This window comes from Carassius gibelio, chromosome B22 (assembly GCF_023724105.1).
Source record: "Carassius gibelio isolate Cgi1373 ecotype wild population from Czech Republic chromosome B22, carGib1.2-hapl.c, whole genome shotgun sequence".
NCBI classification, from domain to species: domain Eukaryota; kingdom Metazoa; phylum Chordata; class Actinopteri; order Cypriniformes; family Cyprinidae; genus Carassius; species Carassius gibelio.
This window is the reverse complement of record NC_068417.1, coordinates 1,518,360-1,537,440: the sequence shown is the minus strand read 5'-3', so window position 1 is coordinate 1,537,440 and position 19,081 is coordinate 1,518,360. Positions and strand designations below refer to the sequence as shown.

Sequence of the window (19,081 nt, the reverse complement as noted above, 5' to 3'; positions counted from 1 at the left end):
ATTTACTGCTACTGAATAAGTGTTTATCCTAGAATCGGACAGTCACTTTTATTATAATCTTGGTCTGTCAATAGTTGTTGTTTTTTTTATCTTATGATGCTAGCTCACTATCGGATTGTTAGGTTGAACTCATGCTACCGGCTTGCTCTATGAAAGTCCTTGGTTGAGAGCTCTGAGTTTCTGCTTAGCTGTGAGTATGGTTTGGTTTAGTTATCTGACAACATCTGTACAATGAAGTTACTGATGTCAGCCATCTGCTTTCTTTTTAGAAAGTACTTTATTTAGTCTGTCTACACTTGTCTGTCCTACTAATGACTGCTTTTTTCGGGTGTAATTGACTGGATGCATCTTAATTCACCACTGGGTTCATCCAATGCGGCACACAGGACAGCAAAACGCTGAATACCAACGACACTATGGGATATAGGAAAACATTGCATCGCACTCAAATAACTTTGTGGACTATCACTCATCAATTATCTTACTTCAACTCTACATGGAATAAGTTTATTTCAAACCACTGACTGAGTTAAAAGACTAAGGGTGTTTAAATTGACTTTGGTTTATTTGTTGGTTTTTGTACCTGTATGTACATATACACTGGTGGAAAGAATAAATTAAGATACAAAGATCATTTGTGTTGTGAAGAGTATTTTAATCAGCACATGTTAAAAATCTGTTGACCCCTCAGAGTAACAGCTTTGAAGAAATGAGGTGTTACAATACACACACACACACACAATTGCATAATAAATGAAAAGAAAATAGAATACAAAAAGATTAGAAAGGTAGTTAGATTTGTTAAAGAATAGAATTAGAATAGTGAGTGTTAAAGTTAGAGGGTCAAATAAAGATGGAAGAGATGTGTTTTAAGCCGATTCTTGAAGATGGCTAAGGACTCAGCTGCTTGGATTGAGTTGGGGAGTTCATTCCACCAGGAGGAACATTTAATTTAAAAGTCAGTAAAAGTGACTTTGTGCTTTTTTGACAGAATAATATGTAACAGAAGAATATGTAAAAACAGTGTTTCCTGTACATGTTTGATTTATTTGTGGTTGCCCATCACATCATCAAAACTGACCTCCAAAAGGCTTTGACTTCTCTGAATAAACATAAGCACTACAGTTTCAAAATCAAAACCAGACACCAGTGTTTTTATATCACTGTATTTCTGAAGGAAACCAACTGTCTTCAGAAAGTTTTGGATGTCATTTTCATTTCATCCTGCATATAATGTGTGATAAAGAAGTGTATATTTATCCGGGTTCTCCGAAAGAAGTGTGGAAAAAGATGCAAAAACGGCAGTGGCGTAATGAAATCAAAGGGAGTCATCTGTACATGATACAAAATATATGGAAAATAAGAAGGGAAATAAAAGGAAGGAACAAGTCATTATAAACAAACAGAGGATTGGACATGGTGAGCTAAACAAAACTCTTCATGTTAGAGGAAAACACCCAACAGGACTTATGTGATGAATTTCAGGAGGAGGAGACAAGTAAGACATCTTTATATCATGTAAGAAATATATAGAAGAATTCAAGTGATCAGCTACAGTAGAGTATCATGTAAAAGAAATATAGTAACATATGGAAATTATGACCAAGGATGGAGATATGTGTGTTTAATATAAGGAGGACTGGACTGGATGGACGAATTTAATTAAGATAGAGTAAGTAAAAGTGATAGCCCAAAGCAGATGGCGGTAATGCAACACTACGGATGCCAACTGAAGTAAAATTAATGAATAAAGATTTCGCCTCGCGTCGCGGCGATGACGTCATCACCCGCGCGCTCCCAACAACAGCCAGCGTCGAGTCTCCTGAGGCGAACAGTTCGCGGTACTTTAAATTATTGTAAAAGATACTTAACCGTTAATTTAAGCAACATTCAAAGAGGTAATTTCTGATTTGTCTGCTGACTAAAACATTTCTCACAGCAGGCGATGAGCATGTGAGGGAAAATAATCAGATCTGAGTGTATTTGTGTTTTTATATGTTCGTTTATGATTGTTTTGATGTTTGGAGTGATAACGACTGGTACTGAATGCTCTTTATTATTAAAGGTTTTATAATTTGGTCAGTTTCTGGATATACTATAATCGTATTATGTTTTAGTAGAGCAGTTTTTAGTCTTTCAACAAATATTCTTGTGCGAATAATCAGTTTCTATCAGCAAACAGTCAGAATAAAGTGAGCTGATCTCCTGCTGATCCTGAATGTCTTGTTTAATGAGTGTTTATTGTCTGAGATTCATCAATATTATCAGCTGATCAAAATCCTCTTTATTTCATGTTAATAGATCCTGTTTTCACCTCATTCATTATACTAATGACTTCAGATCTGGGGGGTATTCCAGAAAGCTTGGTTAACTTACCATTTGATAAACTATAACCTCTGGGTTGATTTACCCCAAACAGGCATACCATGAGTATGTCGGTTCCAAAACACCTGAGAAGAGTTAGCTTAATCAACCTCTGACTGGTTACCCAGAGTTAATGCGCGTGCACGGTGCATGTATAAAGACATTTTCAATGGATCGCCGATTTCACGAGTCACCATGGAAACTCAAAGCGAAAAAAAGAGAGCCGCGTATTTCACAGAGGCGGAGTTGGAAGTTTTAATGCATGCTTATGAGGAGTTTAAGCCAATAATATTAAAAAGAAGCAATACAGCTGCATCGGCTAAAGCAAGAGAGTTGGCTTGGCAAAAAATAACGGACAGAGTAAATGCGTGAGTGTATTAAATTACAAATTTGGTATTGGCTCCCGTTTTATTGAAATGCAAAATAATGAAGTATGACTTATACATACTTTTGAATATGTTAAATCACTATGAAAGCATTTACTTTTCCTGCCATTTTATTTCTTTAGCTTGAAATAATAATGTATATTTCTTATTTAATAAGGTGTAATCCTTCTGGAGCCACAAGAACTTTAAGCCAAGTCAAAATGAAACACAAAAACATTCTGCAAAAAGGTAATATTTGATTACACAATTACTGAACTATTATTATAACAGGATTTAGTATATTCATTCTGTCATGCAGCTAACAGAAAAAAGACTGAAGCCCGTCTAACTGGCGGGGGGCCACCACCACCTCCCCTCACCCCATCTGAGGAGCTGGCTCTGTCCCTTAATAAAGGGCGACCAGTGGTTGCTGGCATTCCAGGGGGCAGTTCATCACACATACTATGCACCACAAGTGATGGTGAAAAAAGGGTGAAATGTAAGTTTACCTCTATGATTTGTTTTCATTTTTTATCCTGATAAATTACTATCTCTGTCACTTAAAGGCTTTTTGAACAAGATTAATTTATGTAGGCTTATTTTATTTAACTGCATATGATGTATTATTTTCTTTGATAATATTGAGAATTTAACGGGTTGTGTGTTCTTATAGATACTGATGGACGGATTGTATTATTGGACTCTCCAGAAAGAACACAGTCTGTCACAGTTGTAAGTGATTTGTTGTCAGGTACTTTTAGGGGTTTTTTTTATTTTTTTTTTGCCAAATAATGTATACTTGAATATTTGTCTTGTAGGATGAAGATGATGATGACGATGAAGAGAGCACATCTGCTGTGACAGAAGTGGACAATGCTGGTAGATCCACTGAGGTATGATGCATACCATTATGATGTATGGCCCCTTTTTGCATTAGAGTAACAAACTGTCATTGTCCTTTCATAGTACATACCTAGGGATTTGCCCACAGATGAGGGTCCTTCAGCCTCAGCACACAATCTAAGCAGGGTAAGAATTTGTGTCCATGTGTCCATATTTTAATTTTATTGTCTGACCAAACAATCTCATTTATTACATTTTTCCACCTTAGTTGCCAGCAAAGGAGCTGTATAAGGTCCATCTTCAAAAACAAATAAGAAAAAGTGACATGGAGATGGACCTTATACAGCTTCAAATGGAAGAGAAAAGGCTCCTCATTAAAAAAGCAGCACTTGAAATAGAATTACTTGAGAATCGCCTTAAGGTGAGAACTTGTCTGAATATTAATCTGTTGCATGTTAAAAGTGGTCTGTCTGTCTCTATCTATCTATCTATCTATCTATCTATCTATCTATCTAGCTATCTATCTATCTATCTGTATGTATGTATGTATGTATGTATGTGTAAAGCAATATAAAAAAAAACATTTTAATGAATTTTACTTTTATTGTTTTTCAGGAAATGAAGAAATAAACTGCCTGGCAGACCAGTGCAAAAAAAACTAATAAAAGTAATTTTGACAAATCCTGTCTCTCAAAAGTCTTCCGTCTCTGTTGGCCTCTAAAATCTGTCGGTGTTCCTCTGGGCCATCTTCCTCAATACAAGGAGGGTGGCTCTCTCCTCTTATAGTGGCAATATTGTGAAGCACAACACAAGCCACAATAATGTCGCATGCCCTCTCTGGACTAACCCGGAGCCCACGCAGACACTGAAACCGAGATTTGAGGATCCCTATAGTCATCTCCACCTTGGCCCGTGTTCGGCTGTGAGCCAGGTTAAACCGTGTCTGTGGTCCAGGCTCAGGTTCAGGGTAGGGTGTCATTAAATAGGGCAGACAAGGGTATCCTCTGTCCCCCAGCAAGTAACCATTGTACTGTCCTGTAATGATTGAAGTGTACAACACAAATATAGTAAAAACGAAAAAACAAAAATTGTATAAAGCAAATCATACCCTGCTGAAATGTCTGGCATAATGATGACTCGCGGAAAATTCTGGCATCATGCACAGATCCTGGCCATTTTGCCTCGACATTGGTGATGATTTGGGTTGCCTCACATATTACCTATAGTTAGTGGAAAAAGTAATGACTTTGATGATTTTAAGAAGGGGAAAAAATTAAGTTGTTACCTGCACATTGATACTATGAATAGATTTCCTATTAACATAGTCTCCCTCATTTATTGATGGAGCTTTAATAGGAATGTGAGTGCCATCAATGCACCCAATTACATTTGGAAACCCTGAAACAGAAAGTTTTGGAAGTATGAAGTGTGTGCATAATGAATACATGTATAGATATTAATAATATGACTAAATATTAAATATGCGTCATATATTTTACTACAAAGGACAAACCTGCCACTCTGTGGAATTCGTCTTTAATAACAAGCAGAGGTTTATGGCCAGGGAACTGTACAAACGTGGGTAACAACTGTTTAAGTGCCAGACACACTGTACGAACGGCTCTACACACAGTTGCCTTTCCCACATGCTCTGAATCGCCCACACTGTACAAAAAATGGCCAGACGCAAAAAACCTAAGTGCTATGCACAGAATGTTTTCTGTGCTAAGCGCAGAGCCGCGGTTTGTCACATTTGCGATATGCGGTTTTAAAAGACGTGTTAAATAAACTAATGAATCTTTTGAAAAACGATAACGCTCTTTTAAATATTCATTAGGGTAAGCAAACACATCAATACGCGGTCTTATAACCCTCTCCCGATGAAAAAAACCTTGTATAATTTGTGCTTCAACGTCCACAGGATCCTCGTCAAAAGGGCACGCCATGCTCACCAACCTTCTGAAACGAAGTTACACTGAAACATAACCTGCTCTCGAGCAGGTTATCTTCAGAGAGTCAGTTGCTATGGTTACATACATACCCAGAAAGTTACCTCTGTTTTTGGAACCGAACGTTGAGGTTATCCACGAACTTACCCTTAAACATACCCAGGTATGTCACATAACCTGCTTTTTGGAATACCCCCCTGTTCATTGACACATTAAGATCATTTTATTGCTGTCAAGATCAGAAAACAACACGGTTATCAGTTATTGTGACATTACAAGATGAAACTATCACAACAGCATTTATTCATTAGTCTGATAAACCATGTTTTATATAAAACACAAAAAACTAAATAACATTAAAAGTTAAATGAAATTCATTGTTGATTTATGTGTATCTTAACATGTGTAAAATGTATTTGTGTGTTTATTCTATCACTTTTAAAATTCTTAGATTGTTTATATAATTTACTTTTAACTTTTAATTGAGTTTATTGAAGAGCAGAGAGAACATGAGAGATCCAGAACCCTGCAGAATCAAACACACAGGTGAGACTGAAAAACAAGTAAAGTTATCAGCAGTTTAACAGATTTAGTGTTTATAGTTGAAATACCTCAAAATAATAATATAGGCCATACTTTCTATCTCAGAATACAAAATAGCCACTGAAACGCAAATGTTCAACTTATATCCTGAGTGTTGTTAAGTAAAAAATATTGGTCAGTTAATTAGTTTAAAATAGTTATTAATTATCTAATACGTTTTTAGTATAGTATATTAGTGATAATATTGTATTTATAATATTTGTGTAGTTGATCAAGCATCAAATAGTCACTAAAAAGACATTGTATTTGTGTTTTTTTTCTTTAACCTGCTCTTACTGTGGAAAGAGTTTGACATACAAACACAGCCTCAGTGTTCACATGAGGATCCACACTTGAGAGAATCCGTTCACATGTGATCAGTGTAAGAAGAGTTTCACACACAAAGGACACTTTAAGAGACACGTGAACATCCACACCAGAGAGGAACTGCACATCTGTGATCAGTGCGGAAAATCATTTTTAAGAGCTTCACACCTGAAGGGTCACCTGAAAGTTCATACGAAGGAGAAACCACATTCATGTTCTTTATGTGGAAATAGTTTTTCACATCTGCATACTTTAAAAGTTAGTCAGAAGATACACACTGGTGTGAGAGAATATATGTGCTTTGAGTGTGAGAAGACTTTCATTACAGCTGAAGATTTGAAACGTCACCAGAAGATCCACACTGGAGAGAAACCTTACAAGTGTTTACACTGTGACAAGAGATTCAGTCGGTCAGGAGACCTGAAATCACACAAGAGGATTCACACTGGAGAGAAACCTTACAAGTGTTCACACTGTGACAAGAGATTCATTCGGTCAGAAACCCTGAAAACACACGAGAGGATTCACACTGGAGAGAAACCTTACAAGTGTTCACACTGTGACAAGAGATTCAGTCAGTTAGGATCCCTGAAAATACATGAGAGGATTCACACTGGAGAGAAACCTTACAAGTGTTTACACTGTGACAAGAGATTCAGTCGGTCAGGAGACCTGAAATCACACAAGAGGATTCACACTGGAGAGAAACCTTACAAGTGTTCACACTGTGACAAGAGATTCATTCGGTCAGAAACCCTGAAAACACACGAGAGGATTCACACTGGAGAGAAACCGTATCACTGCTCTGCATGTGGGAAGAGTTTCACTCAGTTGTTTTCTTTACGGAGACATACAATAAACAATCACAATAAGTAATTTACCCTCAGGGGTGTATTCCAGTAAGAAGGTTCAACAAACTCAGAGTTGTCTTACCCTGAGATGGGAAACTCTCGAGTGTTTGGTTTCAGAACAACTAAATTGTGCATGAAGCTAGAATAAAATGTTTTTTGTTTACAAGCAGATACCCTGTTTTTTCTTTGGATGTTCAGGGGTGTATTCCAGAAAGCAGGGTTAACTTACCGTGAACTAAACCCTGAACTCTCGGTTGATTAACCCCAAACCTTGCTGACTCAAGGTATGTGGTTCCAAAAACGCGTCCGGGAGTAAGTTCATTCAACTCAGAGTATGTTCCTGGTTAAGACTCAAGACATTCTCAACAGAGCGATGAATCGACGAGTCACTATAGAAACAGATGCTAAGAAAAAGCGCACCAAGCTGTTTCTTCTTCTTTTGTTCATAAGTTGTTTACTTGCTTAGTGCATATCGCCACCTAACTGATGGCTGTGCAATTTTTATTTATTTCCATTTAATATTTAATCCTTGAGAATGTGAATTATATTGTTTGTTTTATGCTAATTTATATTAAGTCATATCAGATATGTATTTTGATTTAAATTTAGACATTATAGAAAATGCCGATCCATGTGTGAGATAATATAAAATGTAATAAAAAATAAATAAATAAATATTATATATTTAATATATAAATATATATTAAGTTAAACATTACCTACATAGCATTTATACAGATAATTATTATATATGCCAATAAAAGAAATAATCATATTAGAATAATGTATTGCCTTATTTATTATATTAGTGCTTCCTCTTCCTGCTTCCTGCTTCCTATATATATAAAATTACTAAACTAGTAGTTTACTGAGACTATACTTCAAAGTGTACAAAGTATTTAATTAGTAGTTAATTATCAGTATACCAAACAGTTCTATCAAACCTTTACAATTAATCCAGAACGCGGCAGCAAGATTAATTTTTAATGAACCAAAAAAAAAGAATACACGTCACACCTCTGTTTATCAATTTGCACTGGCTTCCAATAGCTGCTCGCATAAAATTCAAGGCATTGATGTTTGCCTACAAAACTACCACTGGCTCTGCACCCATTTACCTAAATTCATTACTTCAGACTTATGTGTCTCTAGAAGCTTGCGTTCTGCAAGTGAACGTCGCTTGATTGTTCATCCCAAAGAAGCACAAAGTCACTTTTACAGACTTTTAAATTAAATGTTCCCTTCTGGTGGAATGACCTCCCCAACTCAATCCGAGCAGCTGAGTCCTTAGCCATCTTCAAGAATCGGCTTAAAACACATCTCTTCCATCTTTATTTGACTCTCTAACTTTAACACTCACTATTCTAATTCTATTCTTAAAAAACATCTAACTACCTTTCTAATCTTTTTGTATTCTATTTTCTTTTCATTTATTCTGCAATTGTGTGTGTGTGTGTGTATGTATCTATGTGTATATATATATATATATATATATATATATATATATATATATATATATATATATAAAGACCTCTAACACTAGCTTGCTCTATTCTTTTTCTATTCTATCTGTTTTCTTTTTATTTATTATATTATTTAAAATCCCATGATACATGTATTGTGTTAAGCTAACTGAGACTTGTTATAGCACTTATATATCATTGCTCTTTTTGTTGTTTTTGATTGCTTCCACTGTCTTCATCTGTAAGTCTCTTTGGATAAAAGCGTCTGCTAAATGAATAAATGTAAATGTAAACATAGAGGTAAACTAGTTGTGTACTCAAAGTTTGCTACTGTTAAACTTAAAGTATATTTAAAAGTACATTTTTTATATACTAGTAAGTGGGCCAATTTAGTCCCAAGGGGTACTGAAACAGTACACTTACAAGTATACTACTAGAACACTGATATTTGTATACTTGCTACATAAATATATTAATCTATATGAATAGAGAGTGGTTTATTGACTTTATGGCGCATTTGTGTTATTACTATCTGTATAAGTGGCCATCAGCACATCAGCAAGTATTTTCATTGTAATTCATTGTAAATGCTGCATTTCGAGCAATCTCAGGATGTTCTGTAATTGGCAAACAAACTTAAATCTTTTTTATTTTTCTTACTCAAATTATTCTTATTGTATTTTTCTAGTGCTCAAATAAATCACATGATGTCTAAGTTTCTGTCTACTGCTTTATAATTGAAAAAAATATGCAGTGGTATGTTAAATGACTAAAATTGTTTGAAGAACCCTTCAATACAGTTGGTAAATATTTTTTTTTATATATATTTCGGTGGTTGGGGGGGAACTAGACATAGTCTCAGAAAAATGGCTGCAGGAGTCTCAATTTTCATGCAATCTTCTTCAGATTTGAACTAGAAATTCATGAGACATGTGACTTTAGATCCATTACTTTTCTGGATTGCTCCAGGACTGATTTAGTTTATTTTTATAACAAACAACAACAAAAATCAGTGTGGTAAAAAAAAATAACTTTTAATATTTTTGAGAATTATCAAATCTGGTTGATAAAAAGTAAAGCCCAAAGGGTCTTCTTTCCAAAGACACCCAAATTATGTTTGTAACACACTGAAGTGATAAACTGTTACAATTCTAAGTTTGGTAGAGCACTTTCATCTGTGAGAGTTTAGTGCGTTGGCATCCAGGTGCGGTTTAAGGGAGAGATTAATATGGTAGTGATCTAGCACTTGAAAGCAGTGGTCCTGATACTATACAACTTATTGTGATCTTGTTATTATGTCACTTGTTGTGGCTGCTTATGACAGGTTAATACAGAAGAGATGCAATGTCGCACTTGAAAGAAGATGAACTAGTTATTGTGGTTTATTGTATGTCTCTGTAGGGAAGACATAAGACAGTGGTACGGTTTCTCACCAGACTGAATCCTCTCATGTGAATTTAGCTGTCCTAACTGAATGAATGTCTTGTAACAGTGTGAACACTTGTAAGGTTTCTCTCCGGTGTGGATCCTCTGGTGACGTTTCAGATCTTCAGCCATAGTAAAAGTCTTCTCACACTCAAAGCACATATATTCTCTCACACCACTGTGTCTCTTCTGATGGTATCTTAAATACTGCAGTTGTGAAAAACTCTTTCCACAGAAAGAACATGAATGTGGCTTCTCCTTTAAATGAACATTCAGATGTCTACTCAAGCCTGAAGCCCATGAAAATGTTTTTCCACATTGATCACATCCGTGCAGTTTCTTTTCAGTGTGGATGTTCATGTGCATCTTAAGGCTTGAAGATTGTGCGAATCTCTTCCCACACTGATCACATGTGAACTGCTTCTCTCCAGTGTGGATGTTCATGTGTATCTTAAGGCTTGAAGATTGTGCGAATCTCTTTCCGCACTGATCACATGTGAATGGTTTCTCTCCAGTGTGGATGTTCATGTGAATCTTGAGACTCTGTTTGCATGTCAAACTCTTTCCACACTGAGTGCAGGTGAAACTTTTATTGTCTCTTCTTTTCAATAAAGAAATACTTTCAGTCTGTGAAAGAGTTTTTTCTCCAGTTTTGACATGATGTATTTTCTCCTCCCTTGGATCTGAAATTACAGTTAAAAAAAAGTTACACTATAATTAAACTCACTAAAAAATCTGAAAATGTGAAGTGAAAGTAGACAACAGCTGCACCAAATTATAATAATCTTGTTACAATTTTACAAAATAAGATACAATAATCTATATTACAAAATACACACTAATCAAATGTCTCTGAGAACTTTTCGATGCTTGATCGACTCCACAATTATAACACTATATTATACACAATATTAGCATCAATATACTGTAATCAAAACTTACTTTGCGGTTAATAAATATTTTAAACTAAATAACTGACCAGTATTTTTCACTGACTACTGTTACAGCATAATTTTCATTCAATTTCTTCTTTTTTAAAATGAAAGCTTTTTTTTTTTTATGGCAACACCCAGGAATCAATGTCATTTGAACATTCCAGTTTCAGTCCCTCTTTTGTACCCTGGAGATAGAAAGACTCCCCTATATTATTTATTGGATTGTTTTCTATTTTTTTTTTACAACTCCTAGAGTATTTCTATGCTATAAACACTAAATCTGTTGATCTGCTGATAACTTTAATTGTTTTCCAGTCTCATTAATAAAGTATCAAGCATAAACACCAACCTGTTTGTTCTTCAGTGTGTTTCATTCTGCAGGGTTCTGGATCTCTCATGTTCTCTCTGTTCTTCAATAAACTCTGTCTCTGCAGATTTCTCTTCTTCATGATGCTTTGATACTCGTCTTCACTTGTAGACTGATGGGAATATTCCAGCATTTATTGATGAACTGCAGTGGGAGGAGCTTCACTGAAGGTGTGTTTGTTGTGGGAGGGGCTTCACTGAAGGCGATACTGTTGTGGGAGGGGCTTCACTGAAAAAATCCCATGATACATTTCACTGATGGAGGAGCAAATCTGCCAGTTTGTGAGTTTGTTGTTCTACTAATTCACATATTAAGCATTTATGTTAATCTGGTATTTATACTAAAGTATCTGAATTTTTACACAAATGTACACATGCATTTCTGTTTTGTCTCTAAGATCTTAACATTTAATATTTACAAATAGTAATAATGGAAAAAAATAATGTACAAGAATGAATGATGCATGCTTACCATTTCTTGACTGTAATATTGGAGTCCCACAGGGGTCGGTTCTTGGACCAATTTTGTTCAGCTTATACATTAATGATCTGCCTACAGTTTGTCCAGAGGTCCAGGTTTGGATACAGTTCTTTATACTTATGCTAAGACAAAAAAAAAAAACTTACTGCTGCATTGAACATAGTCATTCTTTTTCAGTTAGAGCAGCAGAATGATAGAAATTAATTACTGTTTATATTAGAGAGAATACAAAATGTAGTATTTTTTAAACTATGCTTAACGTAGGGCTTAAAGAAAGTCAAATTTGGGATCATTGACTTGACTTATTATACAGATTTGTGTATTATTTTTTTAATTCTACGGTTTTTAATAGCATTCATTAAGTTTCTGACACAAAATATCAATATTCAAATCATTTGTAAATTAGATAACATAAAGGTATCACTAACCCCAGAAGAAACTGCTGGTCTTGAAGATTAACTTTATTCACTGTTGCAAATGTAAATGTTTTAAATTTTTGTTATGTCACTTCTTGTGGGTGCTTAGGACAGACTAATTCAGAATAATACAAGGTCTTAAGTGCACTAAATGTATAAATTAAATAACTGTTTTTCTATTTAATATTTTACTTATTGTGTTACCTGTGGTCTTGATAGTTGTTTATCTAATTACCTTTTATGTGTTACACTGCCTCTTTACTGGTTTTATATACCTTACTGTAAACTGTACACATTTACCTCAATGTGATGCACAAATAATGAGATACAGAATTGATCAATTTTGCCATTTATTGTTGTAACAGGTGGTATGCAATATACATAACAATGATAAAGCTGTTCATGCATAGACAACATTTAATGTAAGGCTGTGAAAACAATTACTAGCATCCAAAATAACAGTAGTTTATTTAAGGTACATTTCTGTACATGTATATAAATGCACATACACACAGGTGTATATCACCCTCTTCACATGAACCCTGAGGTGATCTATCTGCCGTGTTTCCTCCACATCTTCTGCATCCAGCTGCGTCCTCTGGTGAATGCAGGTATTTTCACTTCTGCACACACGAGTCCAACACTGTCTCTGTCACATCCACCATCTGCCAACACCAAGTCTCCAGGTAATAGTTTATTAAGAATAGAGGTGTGCGATACCGCTAGATTTGGTATCGATCCGATACCAAGTAAATACAGGGCCAGTATCGCCGATACCGATACCAATACCGATACTTTTTAATAATTAAGGTGGAAGCCGCGTCTTCAACCTAATTAAGGTGCGTCTTCAACCTAAATCTAAATGAATTTTCATGACTTTTAATTTGTTTTTGTGATTTGCATTTTGGGTTATTAATCAGTACTACAAAAGCTTTTGTTCAGAAACAACTTTTGGTTACTTCTGATTTATTTAAATAAACAAAGTTACAAAATGATTACTTCACAAATATAAAAAATGTAAAAACAAATTCTCTTTTCAAGTAGCATGTTAATAAAAAAATGTTTCTCCTCTTTAGTGCACTTCTTTTCAGGATTTTTTTCTTAAAGTCACAACGTTTTACTTCACAATGTAAAACAAATTCTCCTTATACAAAATTTCTGAAGCCGACATCTTCCACTATGGAAAGAGGCTGCAGTTCCTTCACAATCATTTCTGATAGGTGCCTTGTAATATCCACTGCTCTTGGAGAATCAGCTATTGATAAAATAATAAAAATAATTAAGTCTGGTGCACATCTAGGTGAAGTTTAAATATAGAAACTAGTATCACTTTCACAGCTAACACAAAAAGGGTAGATCGGCCTGAAAATACAGCCATACAACGCTCCTCTTTCTCTCCGCCTCTGACTGACTGCTGTTAGAAATGCTCGGCTGAGCGGTGCGCGCGCCTGACTGCTGGTGGTAGCGCTAGTGGTGAGTCACGTGACGGTACAACACAGGAGAGGGGGCGGAGAGCAGTGTCGATCACGAGCAGCACTCTTGAGAGCTTGCTCTGCGCTGTGACAGCAGCAGCATTTTGACAAACACGGCCAGGTCGCAAAACGAGAGAAACTGAAACTTAAGTAGCCTATCGATATTTTCCCGTTGGTATCGATCAATACCGATACCAACGTTGGTATCGATATTATCGATATTAGTATCGATCTGCCCACCTCTAATTAAGAAGGCCATTATTCTCAGACACATGTTTGTCACTGACATGATTTCCTCACATTAAAGAGAGAGATCCTTGTGGTGTAATGCCAATGAGATACTTTAGGATGTGCTGGTGTTTGTAGTGGGGAAATGTCTGTGCTCTAGCTTTGAGATTTGATGCTCTTTTAATGCGAATTTCAAAGCTGTCCACAATAACTGCTACTCGATTATCGTGAATTTCAAGTTTCTTCTTTTCTGCATTGTCTTTTCATCGTCTGAACTGCTGTTGATCTTCTCCAAACTGATTTCTGTCTGTTTGTTTTCTTACTGACTATTATTGGAGCAATATCATCAATAACATTCTTAACTTTTGAGTTGAAGGAATCAAGGAGAATATCAACAGAGTCTGCAGAAATGCTTGGTGTTAAAGATATCGCCTCCATAAATAGTTCACTTGTGTTCTCGTTAATGCATCTCCTTCTGACAGAGACAGATCTAGATTCAGTGGTAGCAGAGATCAATATATCAAAGAAAATACAGAAGTGATCAGATAGTGCTATGTCTTTAATAACAATGGATGAAATGTTTAGACCCGTACTGATGATTAAGTCTAGAGTGTGTCAACCTTCGTGTGTGTGTCCATCACATGCTGAATCAGGTCGTATAACACTGATAAATGCATGTAATTCACTAAATCTATCATGATCAAAGAACCTTTTGTGTTGGGATATATTTATATCTAATGTGGTTTGATCTGTTGTCTTGACAAACAGCTTCGACATCAGCTTGTATATTATTAGATGAATGTGGTCCGTGTAAAATAAATAAAATATCCTTTCTATAAAAACAGTGAAGCTCAAACAGCAGCAGCTTTAGTTTCAGTCGTGACGTGATTCTCATCTGAAGAGTTTTCTGTGAATGAATTCAGCTCAAATCAACTTCAGTTCCTGTGTCGGCAAATGGGTTTTATTCAAAATCACCACAAATGTTTTTTTCGTTTTGTTGTTTGGATATTATTGGTCCAAGATTTACATTTGACACTGTTTACTTCAGTAAACCTTGACCTTAATCTGTGACAAACTCTGGTTGTGTTTGTTCTTCAGGTGTGTTTCTGATTCAGATGAAGTGAAGCCAGTGTCTGTGATGGAGGGAGATTCAGTCTCTCTACAGACTAACACTGAACTACAGACAAATGATGAGGTATTCTGGACATGTGGACACTCAGAGACTCGTACAGCTGAAATTGATAAAGACACTGGAAGATTCTCCACATGTGATGTTCTTGATGTGAGATTCAGAGACAGACTGAAGCTGGATCATCAGACTGGATCTCTGATCATCACAAACACCAGAAACACAGACTCTGGACTTTATCAAGTGACCATCAGAGGGAGAAGATTGACCACATACAGATTCAATCTTACTGTCTCTGGTGAGTCACAATTACATTTGTGTCATTTGTGCTGACAGTTTTCATAAAAATATTTTCATGAAGCAAATCAAAAAGCAATACAAAAAATATATATTTAAAAACATTTATTCAGAGAGCATAAAAATGTCAATAGTGCTCAGTGCAGTATAACGTCAGAATGATCTTTATTGTCAGTTGAAGTATTTTTACACACCTAACACATTTAAAAGACGGTTCATGGTTTAATGTGAGATACAGATGAATATTTAAGTTGATGTAAACTCTTCTCTCCACGGCGTCTATCTGTCATCCTCCATTCAACTTCAAACTGCATGTAACATACACGACAGTCAAGACAATGACATTCTCTCCCAGATGATTCACTGTTCCTATTATACCTGAACTGTAAATAAAGTGCAATGTTTTTATTTTATTTCTATATAAAATAACTTTATCTTGCCAGAGTTTGGTGCTGATTCTAAATCGTGTAACTTTCTGCCGGGTGTGTGTTATGTTAATGAGGAAACTTGCAAAGATGGGAATTCTGACACGTGTGTGTGTTTATCAAATCGTTCAAAGCCAATAAATTTACAAACAAACAACGCACACTCCTCTCACACAGAACAAGAGACGGCACATACAGCTCTGGTGTTTGTGTTTCAATGGCTTAAAATCAGTTTTAAAACAAAAACACGTCTTAAAAATGTGTGTCCATGCTACAAATGTAGTCCCTCATTTAAAAGAGTTTTCTAACCTGCATTTGGGCCCAGACCCTGTTCTTTCTTCGGTGGTCTCTATCGCCCCGTGACAGAATTCAGCCAGCAACATGGGTCCAGCACGAGCCTCCCGAGGCGACGGCGTCCGCTCACAAACCTGCCTGAGAAAACAAACATCTCATGAGCAGAAAGATATCACTTCCAGTCATGTGCACACACTCTCAAGTCTGCAAGTGTAGGTATTTGGACAGACCCTGACCTCCTTCTAATGTTACTGAATTCTGAGTCTTCTCAATAAACGTCCACAAAGCTATTTGCATAAAACACACCCAAACCGTCTCCATTTAAGGGCTTTATGAACAAACTTGTGTTTCACGCTTATAGTCTTTGCAGCTTTAGGGATCTTATCTATTCACGAACACCTTGTAACACTCCAGAGAAAAAGAAAAGTAGAAATTGCATCATATCACCCCTTTAAGACCAAGTAGATTTCTCTGCCGTCTAGTCACAATCACTTCAGCTCACACCGAGTGGGACTTTAATTTCTGCAAATCAGTTTGGGGGAATGCGGAGATGTGATTATTGATGGGAAGCACAACATCCACATCTTTCACTATTGGAAGTTATCAATTAGTTAGTTAATCAATTTGAACTTTTAGCGTATTATTGAACTTGGACCTCATTATTAGTCCAGGGCCCTGCACACACACACACACACACACACCTGTTTACTGTACAAACACAAAACACAAATTGTGCACACAATTTAGAAATTGAGATAATGAATTAGCAAATTGAGGGAACAAAATAGTAACTGTCTTCACATTTTAGTACAATGAGGGAATGAATAAGTAAATCATGCACACAATTTTTTTTATTGTTTTTTGCATGTCATTTTTAAATCGTTCAGAGCTGAGCATCATGAGAGGCAGATCTGTGCCAGAGTGATCCTGACTGTCAGCTTCGATGTGGTCAGCAGAGTTTCTGCTTGTCTCTAGTAAATGCATGTTCCTGTACTGTAACCTACACAGCAGCTAGAGACAAACACAGAGTTGCTCAGCATTATGAGCCGGCGGAGAGCAATCGCAGAGACTTTGGTCCTTCATGAGATTGATTCTTACTGTAGTTTAATCTCTATACTGTGGACCCTCTGTTATGCCGTTAATAATGTTAAAAGAATAATGGTGCAGTAGATTTTGGATATTTGACTGTTTTATTTTTAATTTTCTTTATTATTGACATGTATTACAACAAAAGCAGCCAAGATGGCTTCCAAATTGTTCCAAACTATATTCAGATGTGAAAAACTGTACATCAATACACTGTAAGCTTCAAAGCAAAATAAATTCATTATGCTGTTCAGTCTTTATGCTTTGTGTTTGTTTGTTTGTTTGTTTAATTCATATTTGATGAAACAACTCCTGACAAAGCAAGTTCAGTTCTTTGACAGAGATATTAGGAGCAGTTGAATTCAGCAGATGTTCAAGAGTCCTCAATTCATCTACACTCAAAGCACATTCAGATTCTGGAACAACAGCTTCAATATCTTCACAGACATCGGAAGTAGCTGCTACGTCCCAGTCTAGATCTGGCTCTTCGATGTCCTGAAGGTATAGCGGTTAAATAGTTAGGAATCCACTTATTACATGAACACTTATTACAGTCTAATGATTGAGATTCGAGTCTCAAACAAGATCTTTCTTCTGTGTTCCTGGGGTTTCTCTTCATCAGATCCAGAAATGTCTCTGTCCATCAGATAAACATCACATACTCTTTTAAATTCTGAACCATTTATTACTGTAACTTCAATGAAAAGCATGTAAACATCTCAGTATTTCAACAAACACTTTTAATTATTTAATAATTTCTACTTCTCATTTTTTAGTTATCTGTTTCTTCATTACAATTGTACTGTCATTGCTTAAAACAATATTTATATACATTTCCTTTAATTAATTAAAATCCCACATCTTCATTTTTTTTATTATTTAACCCAATCTCTCTATTTTCTGCAAGGTGCTGAGGTCAGATCTGCTGATGTTGGTCGTGTTATCATTGTATCGTTGCTTGTCATTGTTTCTTCTTCAGTCTCACTACTATGATCTTCATTTATAGCATTGTCTGGAAAATAATCATACAAATTATTATTATTATTTGTTGTGGATTCTTCTGAGGAGGATTATTTATAGCACTTATCCACTTCTCTTGTGTGTTTTTCTGATTCTGATGCAGGATTTTGAGGACAGTGATAAAGACAGGAATATGAAGATGAGCTCAAAATATTAGAGAATAAATTACATAAAAACAGTGTTATAAATGTTGAATATGAGTACAGAAGACTATAATGAAGAAGACTAAATTCATTAGTCTGTCTAATATTCCCTTAAATGTAGGCTTTTAAATACATAAATTATAACTAAATATTTGATTGTAAAATGATAAAATGTTAATTTCAGCTGAAAATAAGAGGTAAAGTGCTGTTTTGTCTTTTTCAAATTTATAAGTTTATGAGTTACAGTCTCAGTTTTTCTCTTTTAATAGACATTAGATTCAAAACTATTTAAATCTTAAATGACAGATTGTGAAAAGCACATAAATATACATCACAGCAGGCTGTAAAACTGAACAGAGATGATAAATTCAGAAAATAAGATGAAAATAACTGGCCATTTTCTATTTGTATGTAGAAACTGGAAGTTCATTATAATTAATTGAATTCTGAACTAATTAAATGAATCATACATTTATATAACTTAATTATTCATCATAACCTACAGAATAACTGAATAGATCCTTCAATATGAATTCATAGACTATTGCTGAAATGAAAGAAATGTAATGAAATTTCTTCAAATAAAAACAGGACTGTATATGATTCTGTTATATAGCATA

General features: G+C 35.4%; 3 protein-coding genes and 1 pseudogene across 4 annotated transcripts in view; 3 read left to right on the top strand and 1 right to left on the bottom strand.

The window, feature by feature from the left end:
* Positions 1–19,081, top strand: part of LOC127987560 (uncharacterized) — a 1,055,570-nt gene that overhangs the window by 457,731 nt on the left and 578,758 nt on the right. The gene's annotated exons all lie outside the window — the stretch shown is intronic.
* On the top strand, positions 1,810–4,253 carry LOC127987599 (uncharacterized). 2 transcript variants are annotated; one of them, XM_052589973.1, is made up of 8 exons: positions 1,810–1,898; positions 2,908–2,978; positions 3,049–3,228; positions 3,403–3,461; positions 3,548–3,622; positions 3,696–3,758; positions 3,841–3,993; positions 4,188–4,253. In XM_052589973.1, the coding sequence occupies exons 2-8, from the start codon at positions 2,951–2,953 to the stop codon at positions 4,200–4,202; spliced, it is 573 nt and encodes a 190-aa protein (XP_052445933.1). In that variant the 5' UTR covers positions 1,810–1,898; positions 2,908–2,950; the 3' UTR covers positions 4,203–4,253. The 2 variants fall into 2 exon arrangements, with proteins under 2 accessions (XP_052445933.1, XP_052445932.1); XM_052589972.1 differs by lacking the exon at positions 1,810–1,898 and adding an exon at positions 2,344–2,732.
* On the bottom strand, positions 4,156–5,690 carry LOC127987592 (putative nuclease HARBI1). The gene is made up of 4 exons (XM_052589965.1): positions 5,086–5,690; positions 4,858–4,970; positions 4,681–4,792; positions 4,156–4,607 (listed from the first exon to the last, which is right to left on the bottom strand). The coding sequence occupies exons 1-4, from the start codon at positions 5,516–5,518 to the stop codon at positions 4,231–4,233; spliced, it is 1,035 nt and encodes a 344-aa protein (XP_052445925.1). The 5' UTR covers positions 5,519–5,690; the 3' UTR covers positions 4,156–4,230.
* On the top strand, positions 6,031–7,607 carry LOC127987943 (zinc finger protein 239-like; annotated as a pseudogene).